This window comes from Strongylocentrotus purpuratus, unplaced genomic scaffold, assembly GCF_000002235.5.
Source record: "Strongylocentrotus purpuratus isolate Spur 01 unplaced genomic scaffold, Spur_5.0 spur5_scaffold_20, whole genome shotgun sequence".
NCBI lineage: Eukaryota > Metazoa > Echinodermata > Echinoidea > Camarodonta > Strongylocentrotidae > Strongylocentrotus > Strongylocentrotus purpuratus.
In genome coordinates this window covers 44,651,271-44,673,777 of record NW_022145606.1, presented here as the reverse complement: position 1 = coordinate 44,673,777, position 22,507 = coordinate 44,651,271, and the positions used below count along the sequence as shown (strand labels likewise).

General features: G+C 37.2%; 1 protein-coding gene and 1 long non-coding RNA gene across 2 annotated transcripts; one reads left to right on the top strand and one right to left on the bottom strand.

Moving 5' to 3' along the window:
• Positions 1-4,355: 4,355 nt before the first annotated feature.
• Positions 4,356-13,090, top strand: LOC590809 (SAP30-binding protein). The gene is made up of 8 exons (XM_030993446.1): positions 4,356-4,435; positions 7,710-7,920; positions 8,386-8,609; positions 9,003-9,137; positions 9,553-9,632; positions 10,061-10,173; positions 10,545-10,721; positions 11,719-13,090. Exons 2-8 carry the CDS (start codon positions 7,719-7,721, stop codon positions 11,925-11,927), a joined length of 1,140 nt encoding a protein of 379 aa, XP_030849306.1. The 5' UTR covers positions 4,356-4,435; positions 7,710-7,718; the 3' UTR covers positions 11,928-13,090.
• Positions 13,091-14,498: 1,408 nt separating this feature from the next.
• Positions 14,499-17,767, bottom strand: LOC115927476. Its single transcript, XR_004065665.1, has 2 exons — positions 17,241-17,767; positions 14,499-14,883 (listed from the first exon to the last, which is right to left on the bottom strand). It is a non-coding gene; the product is annotated as an uncharacterized LOC115927476 (long non-coding RNA).
• Between the last annotated feature and the right edge of the window lie 4,740 nt (positions 17,768-22,507).

Below are 22,507 nucleotides of genomic sequence, written 5' to 3'. Positions count from 1 at the left end.
TGATAACAATAATGTACAAAATGCTTGCTAATTACTTGAGTTTCACGAGTGCAGACGGTGGCTGCAATTCAAGTTTGGGTGGTCATTTTTAGAGTATATAAAACATTTGCAGACATTTGCCAATTCAAATTATGGTGATCATGATCATTTACTGTGTACTGTTCATAATCCACACAAATCATGGCTAACGAAGGCAAAACACTTAAAGATTCACATCATGAATTTGGGTGGTTCGTGGCACATGGGTAATTCCTCAGCTACATAATCAAGTGTAATGTTTAGTATAATCTAGTGAGCAAAATTCACGGCCGGAGGAATCTCAAAAAGTATCTAATTCCTAAACGCCCATTCCTTGTACTGTATGACTTGAAGTACAGTTGAAAAACCTCTGAAGCATAGTTATTCGGAAGATTCGTAGAGAGATGAATTCTAAACTGTCATGCATCTGATTCCTAAATGTCCAATTTTTTCTCTATAATTATGTCTTAAAGTTCAGTTGAAAAACATATGGAGCAAAGTTTGTCAAAGAATCTTAATGTGATTCCTTCATGTCAATTGCTTCTACTATATGCAACTTGAAGTACAGTTGAAAACCTCTGAAGCACAGTTTATCGAAGAATCTCACAGAGATGACTTAAAAACTACAAAGTATGTATATTCTATAAATGCCCATTCCTTGTCTCAAAGTTCAGTTGAAAACCTTTTAACCGCAGTTTGTCGAAGAATCTCAAAGAAATGATTTTAAATCTATAAGGAGTCTGACTCCTAAAAGTCCATTCCTTCAACTTTACAACTTGAAGTACAGTTGAAAACCTCTGAAGCAAAGTTTGTCGAAGAGTCTCAAAGAGATGACTTCAAAACTGTAATGGATCTTATTCCTAAAGTCAATTCCTTTTACTAGATGACTCGAAGTGGTTAGAAACCTCAAAATGAATCAAAGTTACAGCTTTTCCAATCAATGCTTTGAAGACAACGATGTTACCCAAGTTTTGATGACTTCAAACAACTTTTAATGTTAGTTTCGATTATTTGTTATCCTCTTAATATTAATTGTATTATATCCACAATTAAAAAACAATTAAGGGATCAGGAAGAGGAAATATGTTAGAGGATAATCACATGCAAGGTTTGTAAAGACCAGACTTGTATATAAAAGTTATTTATGCCAGTCGTTGAAGCATGTTTCACTTTCATAAAACCGGAAATTTCATAAGTGCTCAAAGTAAATAAAAAAGAGTGTTTTTTATTATAAATATTTCTTCATCTTTAATTATCTTTCTTTCTCTTTTTTTTTTCTCTCTCTCTCTCTTTTAAATTAAAGGATGCTTGGTAAGCATGATAAATAGAAATTATATTTAATTTCACAAAGGCAACGAATTACTACAGAAAGTTTGTCGAAGAATCTCAACGAGATGACTTAAAAACTGTAATGTGTCTAATTCTTAAATGTCAATTCCTTTTATTAGATGACTTGAAGTACAGTTAAAAACCCTCTAAAGATGTTGAATCAAGATGAATCGAAGTTACAGCTTTTAATTTCACTCGATGCTTTGAAGATGTTACCCAAAGGTTGATTACTTTTAACCAACTGTTAGTGTTAGTTTTGATGAGTTTTTATCCTCTTGAAATTATTGTTATTATATACACAATTACAAAACCAATTACAGGATCTGGATAGACTATTAGAGTAAATATGTTAAAAGTTAGAGGATATACATGCTTTAACAAAAATACCAGACTTGTATATAAACTTGTTTATGCCAGGCTTTGAAGTATGTTTCACTTTCATAAAACTTAGAATTTCCTAAGTGGTCAAAGTAGATTTTAAAAAAGAGCTTGGAAGTTTTTATAATTTGTCCATCTTCATCTATCTTTTAGTTTTTTCTCTCTATCTCTCCCTCCCTCCCCCCCCCCCCCCCTCTCTCTCTCTCTCTCTCTTTTAAATAAAGGATGCTTGGTCAGCATGATAAAGAGAACATAACACACAAAAAGCCCTAAAACAGTAGTTGATGGTGCATAATTACCTATTTTCGGCTTCGCTCCTGATTATAGCTTCGTGACAATACTTTTAACACAGGTATATTGCAATGAAGCAGTCAAATAACCTTGAAGCCTTTGGTTAACCTAAGCTATTCCATGATAAATACAATTTGGCACAGGGAGAATGTATATACATTAAACAAATTATATGTGTAGAATACGAGAAGGACTGGAAAATTTAGCCTGCTAATTAAAAAGTGATAACCAATATGACTTTGAAATGTATTTCATCATGAAGAGTAATGCAATGATACCCTATTAATAATATTTCTGCCACGAGTGACTGAGCACTAGGGTCTTTAAAAAGTTTGGTCAAAATCGATTTGTACCTGTACCAAGTTTGGGCTGATGGAACAAAATGTCAGGCCGCATGCAATACTTGATTCGGGGAGGCTGATGAATCTTATCTATCTCAGAAGGCAGGGAGTCCTCTATACAAACGCTATTTGAAAACAAACTGTTATCCTATTATGGCGATGCAAAACTACATGATCCTGGGGCAAAAACAAAACTGTGCGAGGGGGTGAAGCAACCGAGCTTAACACAGTTCGCATTTTAAACCCTCAAAATTTCTTTTCTGTACCCCGTCTTATGAGAGTTGTGATTGATTTTAATCAGTCGCAATTAATTATTTATGATATAAGGAGTTGATGTAATCTACCCTGCGTAACGGTGCATAATCTTTAATGTAGGCCCCTAATGAAGTTTCACCCCTTTGCTCATGTATATTTTCTTTCTATTTTTGCATTTCTGCGTTATGTTTGACGCCCCCTTAAATTAATACCTTGCGTAGCGGTGCATAATCCTATGATACCCTGTATCCCTTTCTCCCCTATTTGATTTCTCTTTTGCATTTTTTGCGTTGTTTTTTTGCGCCCCCTCCAATAATGTAATCCACCCTGCGTAACAGTGCGTTAATTTGATCCTTAACGTATTATGATACCATTTTCCCCTTTTATCCCCTATGTCTTCCTTGCATTTTTGCCTTGTTTTGCGCCCTCTTCAATTTTCGCCCGGGCCGCGGGCCAATGCCCCTTCTTTAAATACGCCAGTGGATGAAAATAAGAAAGATGAGTAAATCGTTGGTTAATTGTTTCACTGATTGTGGAGGGAAAAAGCAATTTCAAGATAGGAGAAGAAGTAATTGTACATATAACCAGCATTCACATGTCTTTAGTGATTTCACAGAGAAATACATATTTTTTACGTTCATATAGGTAACTGATTCCAAAATTCAATAATAATAATAATAGAATATTGAATTTTTATATAGCGCTTAATAAAAATGTCTCTATAAGAGCTTAAAAAATATACTATTACCCCGGTCATTGGATTCAGTGCTTGCCCTTATAAATAACATGAGCTCCTCATTTTTTTTTGAAATTCATATGTGGTTTTGGCAGATCTTAGGTTGTATGAGCATTTCTCAAGCTAAAATAATATTCCTTAATAAACCCACCAGATATCATTTCATGACTAATTTTATACCAAAAAAAAATAAAAATATACATAAAACATGTTGATCTCTCCATTCTGATAGATTTTCTGTTTTCAAACAAAGAAATAGATCTCGGTTACGGAACATCCATTCTCGTATTGGAGTATCACCCGACATGCCCTATTCTGCAGTTTTTTTGCGAATTGTCTAAACTTCCTTTAATTCCCGGCATTCCCATAAATTACAAAATACGGTACTCATAGTCACAATTATATTTGAGATCATTTTTGTAGTAGGCTAGCTATTTTGAGCATTTTTCTTCTTCTTTTTCTTCTTCTTTTTCTTCTTCTAGCTTCTTCTTCTTCTTCTTCTTCTTCTTCTTCTTCCTCCTTCTTTTCTTCTTCTTTTTCTTCTTCTTCTAGTTTCTTCATTTTCTTCTTCTTCTCCTTCTTTTTCTTTTTCTTTTTCATCTTCTAGTTTCTTCTTCTTCTTTCTTCTTCTTCTTCTTCTTCTTCTTCTTCTTCTTCTTCTTCTCCTCCTCCTTCTTTATTCTTCTTCTTCTTCATCATCTTCTTCTTCTTCTTCTTCTTCTTCTTCTTCTACTCTTGTTGTTCTTCTTCTTGTTCGTCTTTTTCTTCTAGTTTCTTCACTTCTTCTTCATCTTTTTTAAAATATTTTTTACTGGAGCATAATACAATGCCTTCATATATACTGATAAGGTCGATAGGCCTGTTACCGAGATGATAAATGATGCCCTTGAGCATTTTTATAGAAATGCGCCCCACTACATTGAATAGGGTTTATTATTATTTATTTTTAAAAAAAATCCGGAGTCACCCTGCGCTAGACAAGTGGACAGGATCTGGGTCGAGCTACACGCAGGGTCGGATTTTCGGTGGCCGAGTTGTGAGGACCGTAAATGTATCATATCAATGCAGATCGTCTATTGAAGTAAAGGTAAGAAGATCTTTGCAAAAGTGAATTGGCATTAATATTTTATGTGTCGTTAATATTCAACATTTCTGATCGTTATTTGTGCAAGATTAATTGTGACTTGTCCATATAGATCCATATAGATCTAGATTCTATTTCTAGATTTGTATGTGTTAGATCTATGTTGAATCGTAATTTGTAAATTGTCGGCGTCCTTCGCAGAAGTTTTGATCAATGCGCAATTAATGGTGTGTTTGGGGGAAGGCTATTCCGGTCATTAAGGTCAAGGATGTAGCAAAGAACAAAGCAAAATAAAGTCAGATTTAGCCTAGAGGAAAGTGCAAAATTTTGAAGGAGCTATGAGTACCGTAATAGATCCTTGAATGCTTGTTTTTAAGCAAACTCGATCAGCTCAGACTTGTCATGTCGGAGTCGGCTTTCACCGACTCCGTTTCAGAATTTGGACATTCAGTAGGGGCGTTGGTCCGAGAATGATGATCGTCCTCATAAACGCAGACAAAATGCTTCCTTATAACACAAGGATCGTCTGCATGTTCGCAGACATTTTTTTCATTGGCGCTCTGCGGGTTTCGGGTTACCAATGCCAAATTTGGATTCCCCAGGGGAAAATAACCCTGGTTGACCATCTACTTTTATGGGTTGTCCGTCTTCCCAAGGATTTATTGCTCATAATGTGAAGGTCTCTGTACAAAGTCAATGTAAAATGCATCAAGAAAATCATCCCGGAATCCGTTTTTTGCATCGCCAATGTGCAGATCAAAAATATGGCACATCTGCTATTTTGCAGACGATCCTTGTTTTTGAGGACGCATTGGTCCGCGTATACAAAGACGATCCTTATTCTCGGACCAGCGCCCCTACTGATGTTGTTGACGTTTTTTGTGTGTGTGGATATAGAGTCTAAGCTAGACTCTAGTCTAGTTGGAACTTGTGGAAGCAAAGTCTGAGACTGAATAAATACATGTAGGTCTGCAGAACAAGTGATAGTCTAGTTAATGTTAATATTTAAATTATAAAATTGTTAGACCTATCATATGGTTGCTGTAGCAACCATCTCGGCAGCCGGTGGGTGGGCGGCCGGCTTCTTAGTAGTCACCTTCTTAGAGCTATTCTTAGAGTTTATTATTATTTCCTTTTATTTTTTAATCATTTAGATTGGTCACTATTTACATGTATATCCGTCCTCCATTTATTACCACAATTACTTTACTGGGGCCTACAGCCTTACAAGCTTGCTTTCATGTAGGTCCCATCATATTTCTCTTAGTTATGGCATTGATGGCATTGATGGCATTGTCTCTGACTCTTTCCAGGTGCCCTTTGGTGTGCCACAGGGCTCTCGGCTCGGCCCTTTGCTTTTTATGTTATACACGAGTAATCTAATCAAGAGCACTCAGGATAATTTTCCTGAAGTCTCCTGTCACTGTTATGCAGACGACACACAATTATTTTTATCCTTTAGACCATCCACTAGTACTCAAGATGCAAGTGTTTCAATGTTGGAAAAATTTGTTAATTTTATTCATAGATGGATGCTTAACAATAATCTTAAGCTAAACGATAGTAAGAGTGAATTTTTGGTTATAGGAACTCCACAACAGATCTCAAAAATAAGCATTGACGGTGTAAGAGTTGGATCCTCCAATGTGATACCCTCTGTTACAACAAGGAATTTAGGAGTATACTTTGATACTAATTTAACCATGGAAACACATGTTAAAAATATATGCAAATCAACATACTATCTTCTGTACAATCTCAGACGTATCCGCAAATATTTTGATCAAGAAAGTATGAAATTGGTTGTACATGCTCTTATCACAAGTAAGCTTGATTATTGTAACGGGTTGCTGTTTGGAATGCCTGATTCTCTGATAGCTAAGTTACAAAGAGTACAAAATGCGTGCAAGACTTGTCTATCGTCGGTCGAAATTCACTTCAACCGCACCTCTTCTGAAAGAACTCCACAGGTTGCCAGTCCGTCAAAGAATCTCATTCAAAATATTGTTAATCGTCTATAAATCACTGAGCGGTCAAGCCCCTAATTACATCAAAGAATTACTTCAACTCAAAGTCCAATCACACAGTCGTAGCCTGCGCAGTTCCACAGATAAATTATTGTTTCAGATTCCCCATGGCAAAACTAAAGTAACTCTTGGGGACCGTGCTTTTGCTATTGCTGCCCCCAAATTATGGAATAGCTTGCCAATAGAAATAAGAAGCACTCCATCTCTCAATGTTTTTAAATCCAATTTAAAAACTTATTTGTTCAACTGAGTGATCTTATTTTGTAGAATTTAGTAAAAAGGAGCTCTTAACCAGCGCAGCTGAATATATCTTGTATAAAAGCTGCGCTATATAAATTTATTATTATTATTATTATTATTATTAAATCACAAATTCATATTGACCACTTATCTCTGTTATTATTATGTGTTATTGAAGAAAAAAAAATTTGTACTTCATTTGAAATATACGTATGTTTATGAGAAATATGAAAATAAATGAAATGAAATGAAATATCCGTCTTGTCATTAGGGGGCTGGATCGTCCGCATAAATGAGGATATCCTCGTAAACGCTGACAAATGGTGTACTAAACAATAAAGATCGTCCTCATTTTTGCAGATTTTTGTTTTCTTCGACGCTCTGCGGGCCGGGTGTAGGATTCCTGATCCGTGCAATGGCAATGCGAAAAACTGATTCTGCGTAATAAAATACCCCCAGTGCGCCGTCAACTTGTAGACTAGGTTCTATTGGTTGTCCGCCTTCCCGAGGATTTATAGTTAGTGTGAAAAGCATCAAGGAAGGAGCATCATCACTAATGGGATTTATTTGCATCGCCAACGTTCAGATCGGAAATAAGAATCTTATTTTTTAGGAGGCGTCTGCCTGCGTTTACGAAGCATACCTCGTTTATGTGGATGATCCTTATTCTCCAACCAGCGCCCTTACCGCTTGTAGACTGTAGTTGTAAAATTGTTGTTTGTTGACATTGCTCCAAAATTAAGTTAATGTTAGAAGTTGAACTTCATAATTTTTCAAAATCCTCCAAAAATTGGAAATAAAAATGACACTTTTGAATACTAAATAGGCCTACTGAAGACTTGAAGTGTAATATTACTTTTTTGTTATCTTTTTGTCATCTTTTGGCTAGCACTTCTAGTACAGACAGTATTTATTATTTGTACTTGATATTGATAACAAATTTCATGAAACAGGTCCCTCCCTATTCATATATCATACGCTAAAATCTTTTTTTTTTTTTTCCATTACAGATTGTAACCATGTCGCACAACGACGGAGGCATGCGGCGCCTGACGCATCTCGTCAGCTACACGTCGGATTCAGATGAGGAACGAGTGAGAGAGGATGATGAGGAGGATGTAATGGAGAGCATCCCGGAAGAAGAGAGAGTTGGGGATGAAGATGCTGAGATAGAAGCCATGCAGATGAGCGAGACGGAGCGGAGTTTCAAGGAAAGCCCAAGTGAGTAGGAAGGCTTTAATTAAAGCGGGACAGCACTACTTGTACTTACTTTCGTCCTCTATATAGCCAACAATGCCTAAGCGGTATCCATTGATCCCCCGTGGTCTCCTTTTTCTTATCTTTATTGAGATAACTACCTTCCAGTGACCTCGCAGGGAGGTCTAGTCCCTCCTGGCCAAACTAGTGCAGATAGGCTGCAACAAGATGCATGCGTGTACATGTAAGGGATGGTCACATTGACATAATATGACAATGCTTTTCATTTTTCAATCATATGCACCCCGTCTCTGGAATCAACCGCCCCAGATCAACCGTACAGCACCTACACTAGACAACTTTAAGACGCATTTATTTAAATGATTTCCCCACCTTTTTTCAATTTTAAGCACTGTGAAACCAATTGTTTGAGAGCGCTACATAAATGAACATATTATAATGAAACTCTCCATTAATATCTAATTTCAGGTCCATCATCAAACGCCCCGAGCTTGGTGTCCTACGAACGAGAGGAGAGCAAGGGGACGAGGACGACAGGCCTTGTGGCGTACGAGGGTGAGGACGATGACGGTGGAAGGAGATCGAAGGAGGGTGGGGGAGAGGAGGGCGACTACCATGACGAATCATGGTTGGAAGCAAAGCTCTCGCCGGGGGATGACCTTGAAGACAGGGTCAAAGTTGACAAAGGAAAGGTGATAATAATAATAGTAGTAGAAGTAGAAGTAGTAGTAGTAGTTGTAGGTAGTAGTAGAAGTAGTAGTAGTAGTAGTAGTAGTAGTAGTAGGAGTAATAGTAGTAGTAATGATGATTGTAATATGCCTTGTTTACTTTGGTAGCCTCATTGGTGTTAATACTGTTCTCCTTGAGGGCCCTGCAATCATAGCCTTTGTTAGATTAAAGTATGCATCATTCAGGTTAATGCTTTCTTCTCGGAAAGGGGGGTGGGGGGCATTTTTACTACTCCATATTTAAAATCCTTGATTGCTGAAAGAACACCACTTTTTCTTAGAATTTGTATTAATGCTCAGGTACCATGAAGAGGAAAAATATGTACTTAGCATTTTTGCCGTTCTTTGTCTTTTCAGCTTGTCGACAGCTCCTACTTTAATGCCTCCATGTCATTACCAGAATCGGCGTTGTCACAAAAGATCCGTCGGCTGAGCGCGGAGGAAGTAACTCTACCTCCAGAACCCCCGGGTAGATGCTCCAGACATCTTCAGGTAATGATGATGATGGTGATGGTGATGGCAATAGTCATAATGAAAGTGGTGGTGGTAGTGGTGTTGATGATGATGGAGATGATTGTAGTGATGATGATGATGATGGCAATTTAGTTAATGAAAGTGGTGGTGGTGGTGGTAGTGATGTTGATGATGATGGCGTTGACGATGGAGATGATTACGACTTTACGACGATGATGATGATGCTATGGTGGTGATGATGAAGATGACACGATGATTACGGCAAGGATGACAATTACAACCGGCATTATAATATTTGATGATTATGGTGATGTTGCTGAAGTAAATTCACATGTTAAAATGTTAAGATAAAATGATTAAGACCACTTGATAATATTCAACTATATTCCTCTAATTTCATCCCAGTTGTCCTTTCTATGTTCTTTTGTTACAGGAGAAAATAAGCTCTTATTACAAGAAGAACCTCAATCTGAACCAAATCATCCAAAGAAGAAAAGACTTCCGAAATCCAAGGTGAGTGAAGAGAAAGGGTGGAGAGAGAGAGAGTGAGACAAGGGGGAAGATGGGGATGGTAAATAGAAAGAGAGAGGGGGTGAGGCTATTTGTGTGACTCAATATTTGGGGAACTACAAGCTAAGCACAAACCCTTGTTTTTCATTGTGTGAGAAATGAGAGAGAGAGGGTGGGAGAAGAAAGAGAAAGAGAGGGTGAGAGCATGGGAAGACAGAGGGACAAGAGAGAGAGAGAGAGAGAGTGTGTGTATGGGAAGAAAGAGCAACAAGAGAGGGACAGGGAGGAAAATGGGGGGGGGGGGGGAGTTGGGGGTTATTTGAATAAAATGAATGTAACTTTAAGCCAATTAGCTACTGTGCAGTCTAGTCAAAACTTTGTCTCTCATGATGTATTTAATTGTATTTCCTATTTTGACTTTTCCTCTGCAGTATATATGAAAAAATGATCAACTTTCTGGGCGTAGACGAGCTAGGTACCAACTACCCCAAAGACATGTACGACCCGTACAGCTGGAAAGAAAGCTCTTACTACGAGGCTCTAGGTAAGTCACAGCTCTAGTGATATCCACTTCACTCCTCTTTTGTTTGAAAGGTAAAACTGTTTCAACAACAGGTTTAAGTTTAGGGGTTTCATTTTGTCAAATGACACCAGATGGGCCAAAGCCCTATTGAATATAAACCATTTAGATCAAATTATTCCCTCCCCAAACAAACAAATTTGTTAAAAGACCGTGTCAAGTATAACCACAAAGAAGACGTGAGCTTAGATAGCTTTCTTTTAATATCCTGAAGTATACTTGGGAGTATCTCAGTAGTGGCGCTGAATAGCATATTCAACAACTGTGTGTGAATCCTGTAGTAAATAACAGAGATAAAACAAAGAATGACTATTCTACTTTTGTACCGATTCCAGCCAAAGCACAGAGAGAGGAGATACAGAAGAAGAAAGAGAAAGACAAGAAGGAGAAGACCAAGGTGGAGTTTGTGACTGGCGTGGTGAGGAAGACACAGATCCAGGCACCACTGGTCACGAGTACCACAGGAGTAGCAGTACCATCAACCTCCACCATCAATCAGGGTACCGGCCATGGTATGTAGAGCTTTGATGATGATGTCTCGTGATGCTGGTGGCTGTAGAGTTTTAATCATGTGTATTTGATGGTGTTGATTATGTAGAAAATTACCACGGGAAATAGTGGTACCAGCGATATCCACCACAAATAAGGGTACCGGCCATGGTATGTAGAGCTTTGATGTTGATGTCACATGATGCTGGTGGCTGGAGAGTTTTGATGGTGTTGATATCTGTAGAAAATTACCACAGGAAATAGTGATACCATTAACCTCCATCAATCAGGGAACCGGCCATGGTATGTAGAGCTTTGAAGATGATGTCTCGTGGTACTGGTGGCTGTAGAGTTTTGATGATGTGTATTTGATGGTGTTGATATCTGTAGAAAAGAACCACAGGAAATTGTGGTTACCATTGGTGTTCACCACAACTTAGGGTACCGGCCATGGTATGTAAAGCTCTAATGATTTGCGTTGGCAGGTGTCACTTTTCTGTCACCTAACATGATAGGGAGAGCTTGGGCGACAATTTGTGATGGCGTTTGTGACTAGGATTTTCTCATGATGCTTGGTGGTGAAAACCGTAGGAATACATGGTATCATTGACATGACCCACCAATCGGGGTACCAGCCATGGTATGTAGAGCTGTGATGTTTGATGAATTTGGTGGCTAGAGAGTTTTGATAATGGTGTTTGGTGGTGGTGTGTGCTGTCATTTTTGTTCGTTTGTGGAGTTGTATCAATTTATGGTTAGACATTGATTTATATTTCTTGAATTCATTTCAAAATTCTCAAATAGAAATATAATTATTACAGTGCATTCAGCATGATCTCTAACTACATTTTTACATGTGAAGAAACAAAAGAATCCAATTTTCCTGTCATGAAAACTTGGCCTCATCAATTTTTATTATATATATATATATATATATATATATATATATATGTCAGTAGAAGAATTTTCCTCATTATTTTTCATCTTTTCCTTTCCCATTGCCTTTCTGCCTTGGATCAGAAGAAGAGAAAAAGAGGAAAAGCAAGTGGGACAATCCAGCTCAAACCCTCCCCGCTCCGGTACCGCTGATGCAACGCCCCATCATCACCGTCATCACCACCACCATCCCCACCTCAACGGGCGTCTCGACGACCACCTCGGCAGCGGGATCCAAGACGACGGTCATCTCATCGATAGGAGCGATTAAGAAACAGAAAGTGGAGAAATAACAAAGGCTATCTTATGCATGACTTGAAACTATCGCCCTCATCACCACCACCATCCCCACCTCAATGGGCGTCTCAACGACCACCCCAGCCGCAGGATCCAAGACGACGGCCATCTCATCGATAGGAGCGATTAAGAAACAGAAGGTGGAGAAATAGCGAAGACCATTTCATGTGTGGCTGGAAACTGTTTGTCACTGCGCCTGGTCTGCTGTCTTGACAAAGGCATTATGAGAAGGTGATGAAATGGCGAGGACTGTCTCATCTAGATAGCTAACGAAAGATTGTGCTGCTTTGACAGATGCATTAGCCGAAGGTGGATAAAATAGCAAAGGTTGTCTCAAATACAACTGCAATCTATTTATCACTGGTTATCTTGATAGATACATGAGCAGAAGGGGGAGAAATACTATCTCAGCTTAGATGCAATTTAAACAACTATTTATCTACGTGATGGTGTAATCGGGATTCCCTTTTAGTGCAAGAATGTCAGAGAAAGATGGTAGTTGAGAATGAAGGCCTTATCAAGTGCACTAACTTGGTCTTGAACAGGACTTCTCCATTCTGCCTTTGCCATATTTGAAAGCCCTCTTTAAGTTTTTATACCCCTCCATCTTCTTATACTGTTGCCCACTCTCTTTCTTTCCCTCCCTCTCACTCTCAAGCTTTTATCATTCAGTAAGGTTGTATTTTTTGAGAATCTCTTCTCTTTGCTCATTCTCCTCCACTCCCCCTCTCTCTCTTTCTATTTGTCTCTCACTCTCTCTCATACTCTCTCTCTCTCTCTCTCTTTGTCTCTCTTTATAGTCATCAATGTGCAGTGAAAATTGCACTGAATATGTGTATCTTGAGAATCATATTATTTAAAAAAAATCATCACCAAACTCAACAAGACTACCTTCAAGGGATCTAATAATTAATTTGTGTATTGACCCTCCAGGATTTTGATTACATCCAACATTCCTTAGACATGTATGTGTTCCTGCTACACATGAGGGTTAAGCTTTCCTTATTGCAACATGAATTTAATCCTGAATTAGTACAATACCAGACCTAGGGCTTAATTTGGAGAATCAAATATGGCATATTAACCTGTATTTCTCAAGAGGGAAATTGTAAATTTTTGTAAATATTTCACATAATAAACTGAACAAATTTTTCATGTACAAAATTTTGTGATTTGTTTTGCTTTATAATGTGTCGAGGATGCTATACATTTCATGCATACTGGTAAAGAGGGAAAGAACTTGGTTAAAGAAACGTTGTAGAATCGATCAGAAAAGGTTGATCATCTAGCATATAAGTATTGGTGTGTACTGCAAGGTTCTCGAATCATCAAAATGATAAGAAATTTGGCCCAGTCATCGTAAAGTACTTACAAGCACTGAAAGATGTATATGGGACTACGCACACGCGTTTATCTCTCACACACCAATAGATAACCTAATTTACCAAATATATCAATTAGTAGGCGGTTTCCCGGCAAAATTGTTATCATCATGTATTGGTCAAAACATATATTCTTTCACATGATTGGTAATAAGAGCTTACATTTTTTTTTTTAAATTGGGGCGTTTCCAATACTGGTCTTTACCTTTAAGAGAGAATGTTAACTTCTCAAAAAAGGCTCTGCAATTCAAGTGTTAGCGTTTATATCTCTCATGTTATCATACTTGATTGATATTGCCCCATATATAATGATTATGTAATCATGGACTGTGCAGTAAACATGAATATGGGGCAATTGTTATTCCTTCAAAACACAAGCAATCCTCCAAACAAATAAAGAATTTAATTATGATAATTTTCAATGGTTACTGCACATTCCATACCATAAACATCAGTAAAAGTGGTTTAAGGCGCTTAACTGGAGATGCGAGGGTCGAGGGTTCTAATCCCGACACGGCACAAATATCCTTTGGCAAGATATTAACCTGCATTTGCTACTCTCCACCCAGGTGTTAAGTGGGTACCCGGTAGGATGCGAACGTCCATGTGGTTGAACAAGCAAGTGTGCGCTTGTAAAATGGCGACTGGCTGGAATGTGCATACACTGTGTGCGGGTAAGCCTGAATCCGATGACCGGGGTTATATCTGTAAAGCGCTTAGGCACATCGTCGGATCCATGTATTGAGCGCTATATAAACACAGGAATATTATTATTATTATTAAAGGGAAATAAACAGGCTTTTCAATGGTACCGACATAAAATATAAATACACTAACAAGAGAGATATCAACACCAAAACTTGAATTGCAGAATTTTTGTTTGAGGAGTTTATGTTAGCAAGAGGAAAGTAAACTAAAGTTATGTTGTGAGATGTCGATGATGTGTGTTGCGATGGCAATATTTACTCTATTAAGTCCTGTTTAGGTTTAGCGTATGGGGATAAGGAATGGCATTTGTCTTGATCATCGTCAACACCACGGTCATCATGAACCATTAACATCACCTATCTTTGATACAGGTAGCTATCTGATTATCTCACCATCATCATCAAATATCAAAATTGATATTGATGAATTAAATACAATACAATACAATACATAAGAAAATTATAGGACACCATCATATACAAGAAATGAAATTTAATGATTTGTTTTCAAGTTACGGTATGTATTCATAAAGTCCATTTGAAACATTTTGCAGAAGAAGATACAAATCACTATTGTTACGGCCCTCCATCTTAGAACGGGTCCTGGATGCTGGAGGGCTGGCCTGTTCCTTGCCTCTATCACCATCATCTGACGAAGAGTTTGTCATCCTGACTAATGCGAGCGGTTTCTATTTGGCTTGTAGTCTAGAGTCCCGGACATGGCTCCGTTTTCCCAAAATATATGGGTGTGGAGATGAGAGGTGTTTTGGATAGGTGGATGTGTATTCTCTATGAGAGGGTTATATTACGTCAGTCTATGGAGACTCAACTAATCACACGTTATGAAACGATGGATTGTTTAACTGTGTAGCGCCCACACCCCGAGGGAGGGGGCATACCTATTAAAGGAAGACAAAATAAGAAAGGTGTTGACTAGGATGCATGGCAAAACAAAGTCATTTATTACTTAATCTTCTACAATAACAGTCTTTTCTTACAATAACATATATACGATCAAATGGCATAACAATACTCTTCAAGTATTAAACACAAATAAATCTACCTGTTCGCATACATTGAATTCATTAGCTCTCAGTGTTCTCTTACTATATCACTAAGAACATCATCTGGTTAGTTTCATTACTTTACTATCTCTAAACGAAACTATCCTTACTTCCATGCTTTATTTAAAAGCGCAACTCTTCCTCGATCTCATAATCATAACTTGGCTACTAATAAATAACTTAACCCTTATCAAATGTCTATAACATTGCGGTATCAGTCAATCTACTTTAGCTTCTAATCATATAACTCTTCACTTAGCGTCTCTTTCAAGAAATCACATATATAGACCTAATACAAGAATGTTGGCATAATCATCCCTATACTATTGCCTAATAAGCTTTCTACTCTTTACGCTCCAAGACTGAGGATCCCTTGTGCACATAGACCCTTAGAATGTAATTCTACTCTCAGCCTTCACTAATCCCTAAATTCACAAGTTACTTCTTGTCTCAGGACTTCACATTAATACTGAATAAACTTATAAAAAAACGGATTATTATTATTATTATTATTATTACATCTTCAACAACTTATATCCTAAACTCCTTACAATATTCACAGAACTGGCAAATAGTCTTAGTCTGCAGTCTGTACTAATTATATAGCTCTAGCAAACTTACAACCAGTATTACGCTTTCCTCTCACGGTAATCTCATCTACACATATAGTTCATATTCTAATTATAATCAACAACCAATAGTTTTACTAAATACGTGTATATTCATTTCATGGCAATACATAAAAAGTAATGTGGGAGTGAAAGAGAAGGGGTAAACAATACAAAGAGAGAGAGAGAGAGAGAGAGAGAGAGAGAAGGAGAGGGAGAGAATATAAAGAGAGAGGGGAGAGAGAGAGAGAGGGGGAGATATATATATATATATATATAGAGAGAGAGAGAGAGAGAGAGTAATTCCCAATAACATTTAACCTGAATTATCATTCCTAACAATATAATACAATGAATTCCAGACAGTGATTATGCAAGTCTTTAACTACAATATTTCATCAACCCATCCATCACTAGCTAACTATTAGACAATTTGACCATGTGTTTCTCAACAAGTGTATTCCCCAACTCAAATCCTTTGTCTTCTCATTTTGCTGACTCTACCAAACTTTCATTCCCGCCTAAGATACCATTTCCAGCATGGGTCAAAAACAAACACATTCTATCTCTAACACTTCTCAACATAGCATTTGGGTATAGCATATACTATATCCACACTGTGTGCGTGTAATGCATTGCAGTGGATGGTCAAGCTTGGGGGGAGAGGGGATTAAGAACTCTGATAAGAAATTGTGTTCACATTGAACGCACTGCCATATCCTAATAACACACTAATATTATACACATGGTGCGTCCACACTCACTCATACCATAATACTGAAAGTTAAAGATAATCTGGACTCGAACAACTCATTTCGCTACTAAAACTGTATCTAACTCGAACTAGAATATATAACAATGTGCTTTGGCATAATGCATAGTAAATGGCACATGTCCTTGGCTAAGAATATATATATACACATGAATATCGAGCAAAAGACAAATATACTGACAGTAATAAAGTATATTCTCTTCTCAAAACTTACTTAAAATGTTGTCTAAATCAAACAACATAATCATCAATCTCACACACACGATAATACTTTCCTATCATTTCTACAAGTGATTACTATGTTCATCAATGACATTATCTCTTCCCACATGGCATCTCTTATATTTCCACCCATAGTCCACATGTCATATATAATCCAACATCTCATAGCCAAAGACCATTAATATCTCTTTTTATACAGTAATACAAAATATATGAATAGTGAAGTTATAATAGTTTAAAAATACACATATTATGAAGAACAAGAATATAACACAATTGAATAATAAGAGATTCTTTCTTACCTATGAAAGGAAGACAAAATAAGAAAGGTGTTGACTAGGATGCATGGCAAAACAAAGTGAGAAGCCACTCCTGGTATCCCAGCTGGTGTGTTTAGGTTAGTTGTGGGTGAGGCAACTCTCGCAGGAGGGGGTACCTAATTAACTAAGAGGAGGGACTTTATGGGGGCTAGAAATATACTTGTGTCATACATACATAGTCAAAGATATACAAAAAAATAGGGGGGGGGGGGGGTATTCTGTGGGGCTCCACACCTGTATACTTTAATAATACAAACATAAGTCAACATCTCCAACACATTATCATAGTTAACACCGACACCAATTACCTGGATTAATCTCAACAAGTAGTAAGGGCAGGGATTGCCTTTTGTAGGAACTCTATTTCTCGCCTCCAATCCTTTTCCTTATTTTAGCTCAGTTGGAGCAAAGCGGAGAGTTCGCTATCTGACCAAGACGAGAGCCAGCGTCGAGGTGACGAAATTACCATGAAATACTGGTATTTATAGCCTCTGAGACGCTCTGAGAGCTGCTTTACGCATGGTGCGGCCGTAATCGCGCTCTGAGCCCTTACGCCCCAAAAGCTTACTGCGCCCTCTACGTTTTCTGCAAGATAACTTAAATTGTGGCGAACTGGTTCATTACACTATGTTAAATCATCAACAAAATATAATGTGCATAAATTATAGTACTTAATGACATACCAGGTAACATAATGCTGGGGGTCTTATTCTTTACAGTCATACCTGCTTTAGTGACCAACTGTCTACAAAGACCACATTTGTTTTTCCTTGAAAATTGTTTCTCATTGAAACATGTACTAAAGGAACCTGTTTGAGGAGAAGATTGAGAGGCAAGAAGGCGACATCCACGATCTAAAAGTTGCGCTGGATAAAAAGGAGGCCCAAGTTCAGTCCCTCACCACTTCCATGAAGTCATTGGGGAGCAAGATTGAGGCTTTCGAGAGTCGAGCCAACGACTTAGAGCAATATAGTCGGCGGAACTCTGTTCGGGTGTTTGGGGTGCCGGAGACATCTAAGGAGAGTACCGATGACTTGGTACTTAAGGTGGTATCAGAGCATCTCAGCTGTCCTATGACCAAGGCCAACATTGACAGGTCACACCGTTCAGGGAAGCCCCGCACCGACGACAAGCCCCGCCCAATTTTAGTGAAGCTGTCCTCGCACAGAATGAAGGCAGAGTTGATGAAGGAGCGTCGCAAGCTGAAGGGGTCAGGTATCTCCATCCAGGAGGACTTAACTTCACTTAACCACAAAATTCTGATGAAATTGGCGACCCATCCAAAGGTGGAAGTGGCTTGGTCGATTGATGGAAGAGTCATGGCTGCCCTCAAGACCAACGAAGAGGGGGTTCAAGTCAAAAAACTTTTCTCATCTTTGCAGCAAGCTGCGACTTTGTAACTCTTTATTTTTCTTTTTACTTCCAAGTGCCTCTCCTAGAGGTTTGCATTTTTACCCGTGCGTTATCTAACGTTCTTTACACCTTTTGTTTTCCCTCTTACATTTATATATATATATATATATATATATATATATATATATATTCTCTCTGTTTATTACGTCTTGTTTTCTTTATACATCTTTCTTTTTCCCTTTTTATGCCTTATTTCTCTTTCACTTTTTACTATGTGCACTTGCACTTTTTTTTATCAATATACTCTGTACATCTCTATATATTTTTATGTTCATGTCGTTCTGAGTGTGTCTGTGTGTGTGTTCTTGTATGTGAATGAATGTGATGGCTATCCGCAAACTGCTTTGTTTTATCTCTCTGTTTTGGTATTTGATATTTTTTATGACCGCTTCAGATCTGTTGTTTTTATATACTGTTTACATCTAATCTTTCCTCATGGATGATGATTTTGAAGATATTAATGATGCTGTTGTTAATGAGTGTAGCTATATCAACTGCAGCGATTTCCAGTTTAATGGCGATAAAAAACTTTCTCTGATGCATATTAACTCCAGAAGTCTTTTTAAAAACTTTGATGATCTGGTAGTATTACTATCCTGTATAGAACATAATTTCTCTGTTATTGGTATTTCAGAAACCTGGTTCAAACCATCTACAGATGTAGCTATGTTTGATATTCCAGGTCTTTTATCCAGGATATTCATTTGTTCAAGTCTGTCGATCAAATAAGAAAGGTGGTGGAGTAGCATGTTATGTCCGAGACGGGCTTGATTACAAAATACGTAATGATCTATCTATGGCTAATGCTTATTATGAATGTGTATTTTTAGAAATTAGTATTGCAAACAAAAAGTCGATTGTCGGATGCATTTATAGAGCACCTGGTAATGACATTAGATCATTTATTGATGGCTTTGATCATGAAATGCAAATACTGAGTAAAGAAAGGAATGACATTTATATTATGGGTGACTTTAATATCAATTTGTTAAATGTTGATGTAGATGAAAAGGTAAAAGATTTTGTTGACTTTATGTTTTCGTTTGGGTTGCTTTCCCTAATCACTAAACCGACTCGTATCACGTCATCTTCAGCAACCTTAATCGATAATATATTTACAAACTGTGTTCAAGACCATTTCTATTCTGGAATATTCTGTTCTGATTTCTCTGATCACATGCCAATTTGTAGCATTAACAAAGGCAATGCAGTCACTACAGGAAATACACAATAAATTATTTAGACGTGTGATTACTGATGAAAGAATGAATAATTTCCAACGCGATCTTCTTCAAGTTGATTGGTCTAGTTTATATAGCTTGTTTGATGCAAATGTTTCTTATGACTATTTTAGTGTTTTTTTTTTCCAACTTATATAATTTACATTTCCCTTTAGTTGAATTGAGTGTGAAGAAGAAATGCAGGAAACCATGGATTACTCCAAGTCTTCTGAAATCTATTAATCAGAAACATAAGCTTTATCATACATATATTAAGAACCAAAATGAGATTAATCGGAAAAGTTATGTTGACTATAAAAACTTGTTGACAAACCTTGTTCGTCAAAGTAAGAAGGATTATTATGATAATGTTTTTCGAACTACTCAGAATGATATTAGAAAGACTTGGTCTCATATTAATGGTTTGCTTGGGAGGGGGAAGAAGACGCCACTTCCAAATGATATGTATCATAATGATTTACTGTTAAAATCAGACTTACAAAAAGCAAAATATTTTAATGAATATTTCATTGATTTGCCCTCTAAAATAAACAAGGAAATTCCTCCTGTCCAAACATCATACAAACAATTTTTGTCAGTGCAGAATCACTCCTCGTCCTTGTACTTTAGACCAACGTCTGTTCATGAAATTTCTAACTTTGTTTTAACTCTAAAACCATCCAAGGCATGCGGTTCTGACGACATTTCCCCAAAAGTCATTCAAACTTGTATTCAATGCATTGTTGAACCCTTGTGTGATATTTTTAATAAGTCCTTGTTTCAGGGTATTGTCCCAAACAAATTGAAAATAGCTAAAGTAATCCCTGTATTCAAGAAGAATGATCGTAAGAACATTGAGAATTATAGACCAATTGCTTTGTTACCCATATTTTCAAAAATTCTAGAGAAAATAGTGTATAAAAGGTTGGATGACTTCCTTCGACTTCATGATATTCTGATCCCACAACAATTTGGCTTTCGAAAGAATTGCTCTACAAGTATGGGTGTCTTGAATTTGGTAAACACTATTATAAATGCAATTGATGCTGGGAAGTTTTGTCTTGGTGTGTTTTTGGATTTATCGAAAGCATTCGACACTATTGATCATGATATATTATTAAGCAAGCTTGAGCATTATGGCATTCGTGGGATAGCTTTGAAATGGTTTAAAAATTACTTACATAATCGATTACAGTATGTAGTGGTTAATGGAGTTAAATCACAATCTAGGAAGGTAAAATATGGCGTACCCCAAGGCTCAGTCCTGGGCCCCTTATTGTTCTTGATTTATATTAATGATATTATAAACTCATCTCAGTTGTTTACTTATTCACTTTTTGCTGATGATACTTGCTTGCTCTCTCACCACAAAGACATGCGTAATCTGATTTTGTCTGCAAATAATGAAGTTCACAATATATTTAAGTGGTTTTGTTGCAACAAACTTTTGTTAAATGCTAGTAAGACTCAATATGTTGTTTTTAGATCAAGGGGCAAAAGAATCCCAGATAATATTGACCCCCTGACAATAGGTGGTCATCTGATCAACCGGAGTCAAAATGTAAGGTTTCTTGGAGTTACAGTTGATGATCATTTAACTTGGAAAGATCACCTCAGCAATGTTTGTACCAAGGTCTCGAGGAGTGTTGGTGTGATTTTTAAGTTACGCTTTTTTTTACCAGAGCAAACTTTAGTAACTCTTTATAATGCTATCATTATGCCTTACTTAACTTATTGTAATGTTGCATGGGGAAATACGTATAGGAGCCATATAAACAAGTTAATAGTCCTTCAGAAGAAAGCTATCAGGCTCATTACAAATTCAAATTACAGAAGTCCAAGTAATCCTTTATTTGTGCCACTTCAGATGTTGCCTCTTGATGAATTAGTCTCCATGAATTGTTTGATATTCATGTACAAATCTCAATCTGCTCAAAATAATTCATTTTTAAAAGATGCGTTTATTGTTAATTCGACTGTCCATTCGTACAACACACGTCAGAGAAATCTTATCCATCAGCCGTTTGCGAGAACACAAACTGCTTCGAACTCTTTTGTAATTAATTGTATCAAAGAATGGAATAAGTTGCCACAAAACATCAGATCCAGTCCAACACTACCTATGTTTAAACATACATGTCGAGAATATCTTTTTGAGAGATTACAAAATATGTTAAAGTAAATCCTGGAAAGCCATGTGTGTATGTGTGTATGTGTGTGTGTCTGTGTGTGTGTGCGTGGGTGTGTATGTGAATGTGTGTTATCTTTTTTTCTGTTCCCATATTTACTCATTAGTTATCATTGTAAATATGTTTTTGTCATCGGTTATTCTAAATACTGTTATTTTGTTTTTGTTTATGTACCTTTTAAGGGGCCCCTTATCACAAGCTCTGCTTCTCCGGGGTCCCAAACCTATCATGTTTTTTATTTCTTTTGTGTCAATTGATTGTAAAATGTTGTGTTTGATTGGTTTGAATAAACTTGAACTTGAACTTGAACTTGTCTACAAAGACCACTTTTTGTGTTTCCCTTAGGCGGTCGCTATAGACAGGCTTACTGTTTATTGGAGCTGTTTGGAAAAAAATGTAGTTAATGATTGGTTGCTTTAAGGCCAAGGAAATGGAGGGAGTGGACCATTATCTACTTCAAATGCTCCAATGACATTGTTTTCATCATTGCCATCAGATTGGAGCTGAAGTATGGATTTTCATTTGACCGATCCATGCTCGAGTTAAAGGCATCGTTTAACAATTTTGAATCTGAGATGCACGGCCCTACGTGTTATTATTGCCTGTTATATGGTATAATATTGAAGCCCTAAAAAAATTGCGCTTCAAAATGATCGGGAAGTGCCTCAAAAAAGTTAAA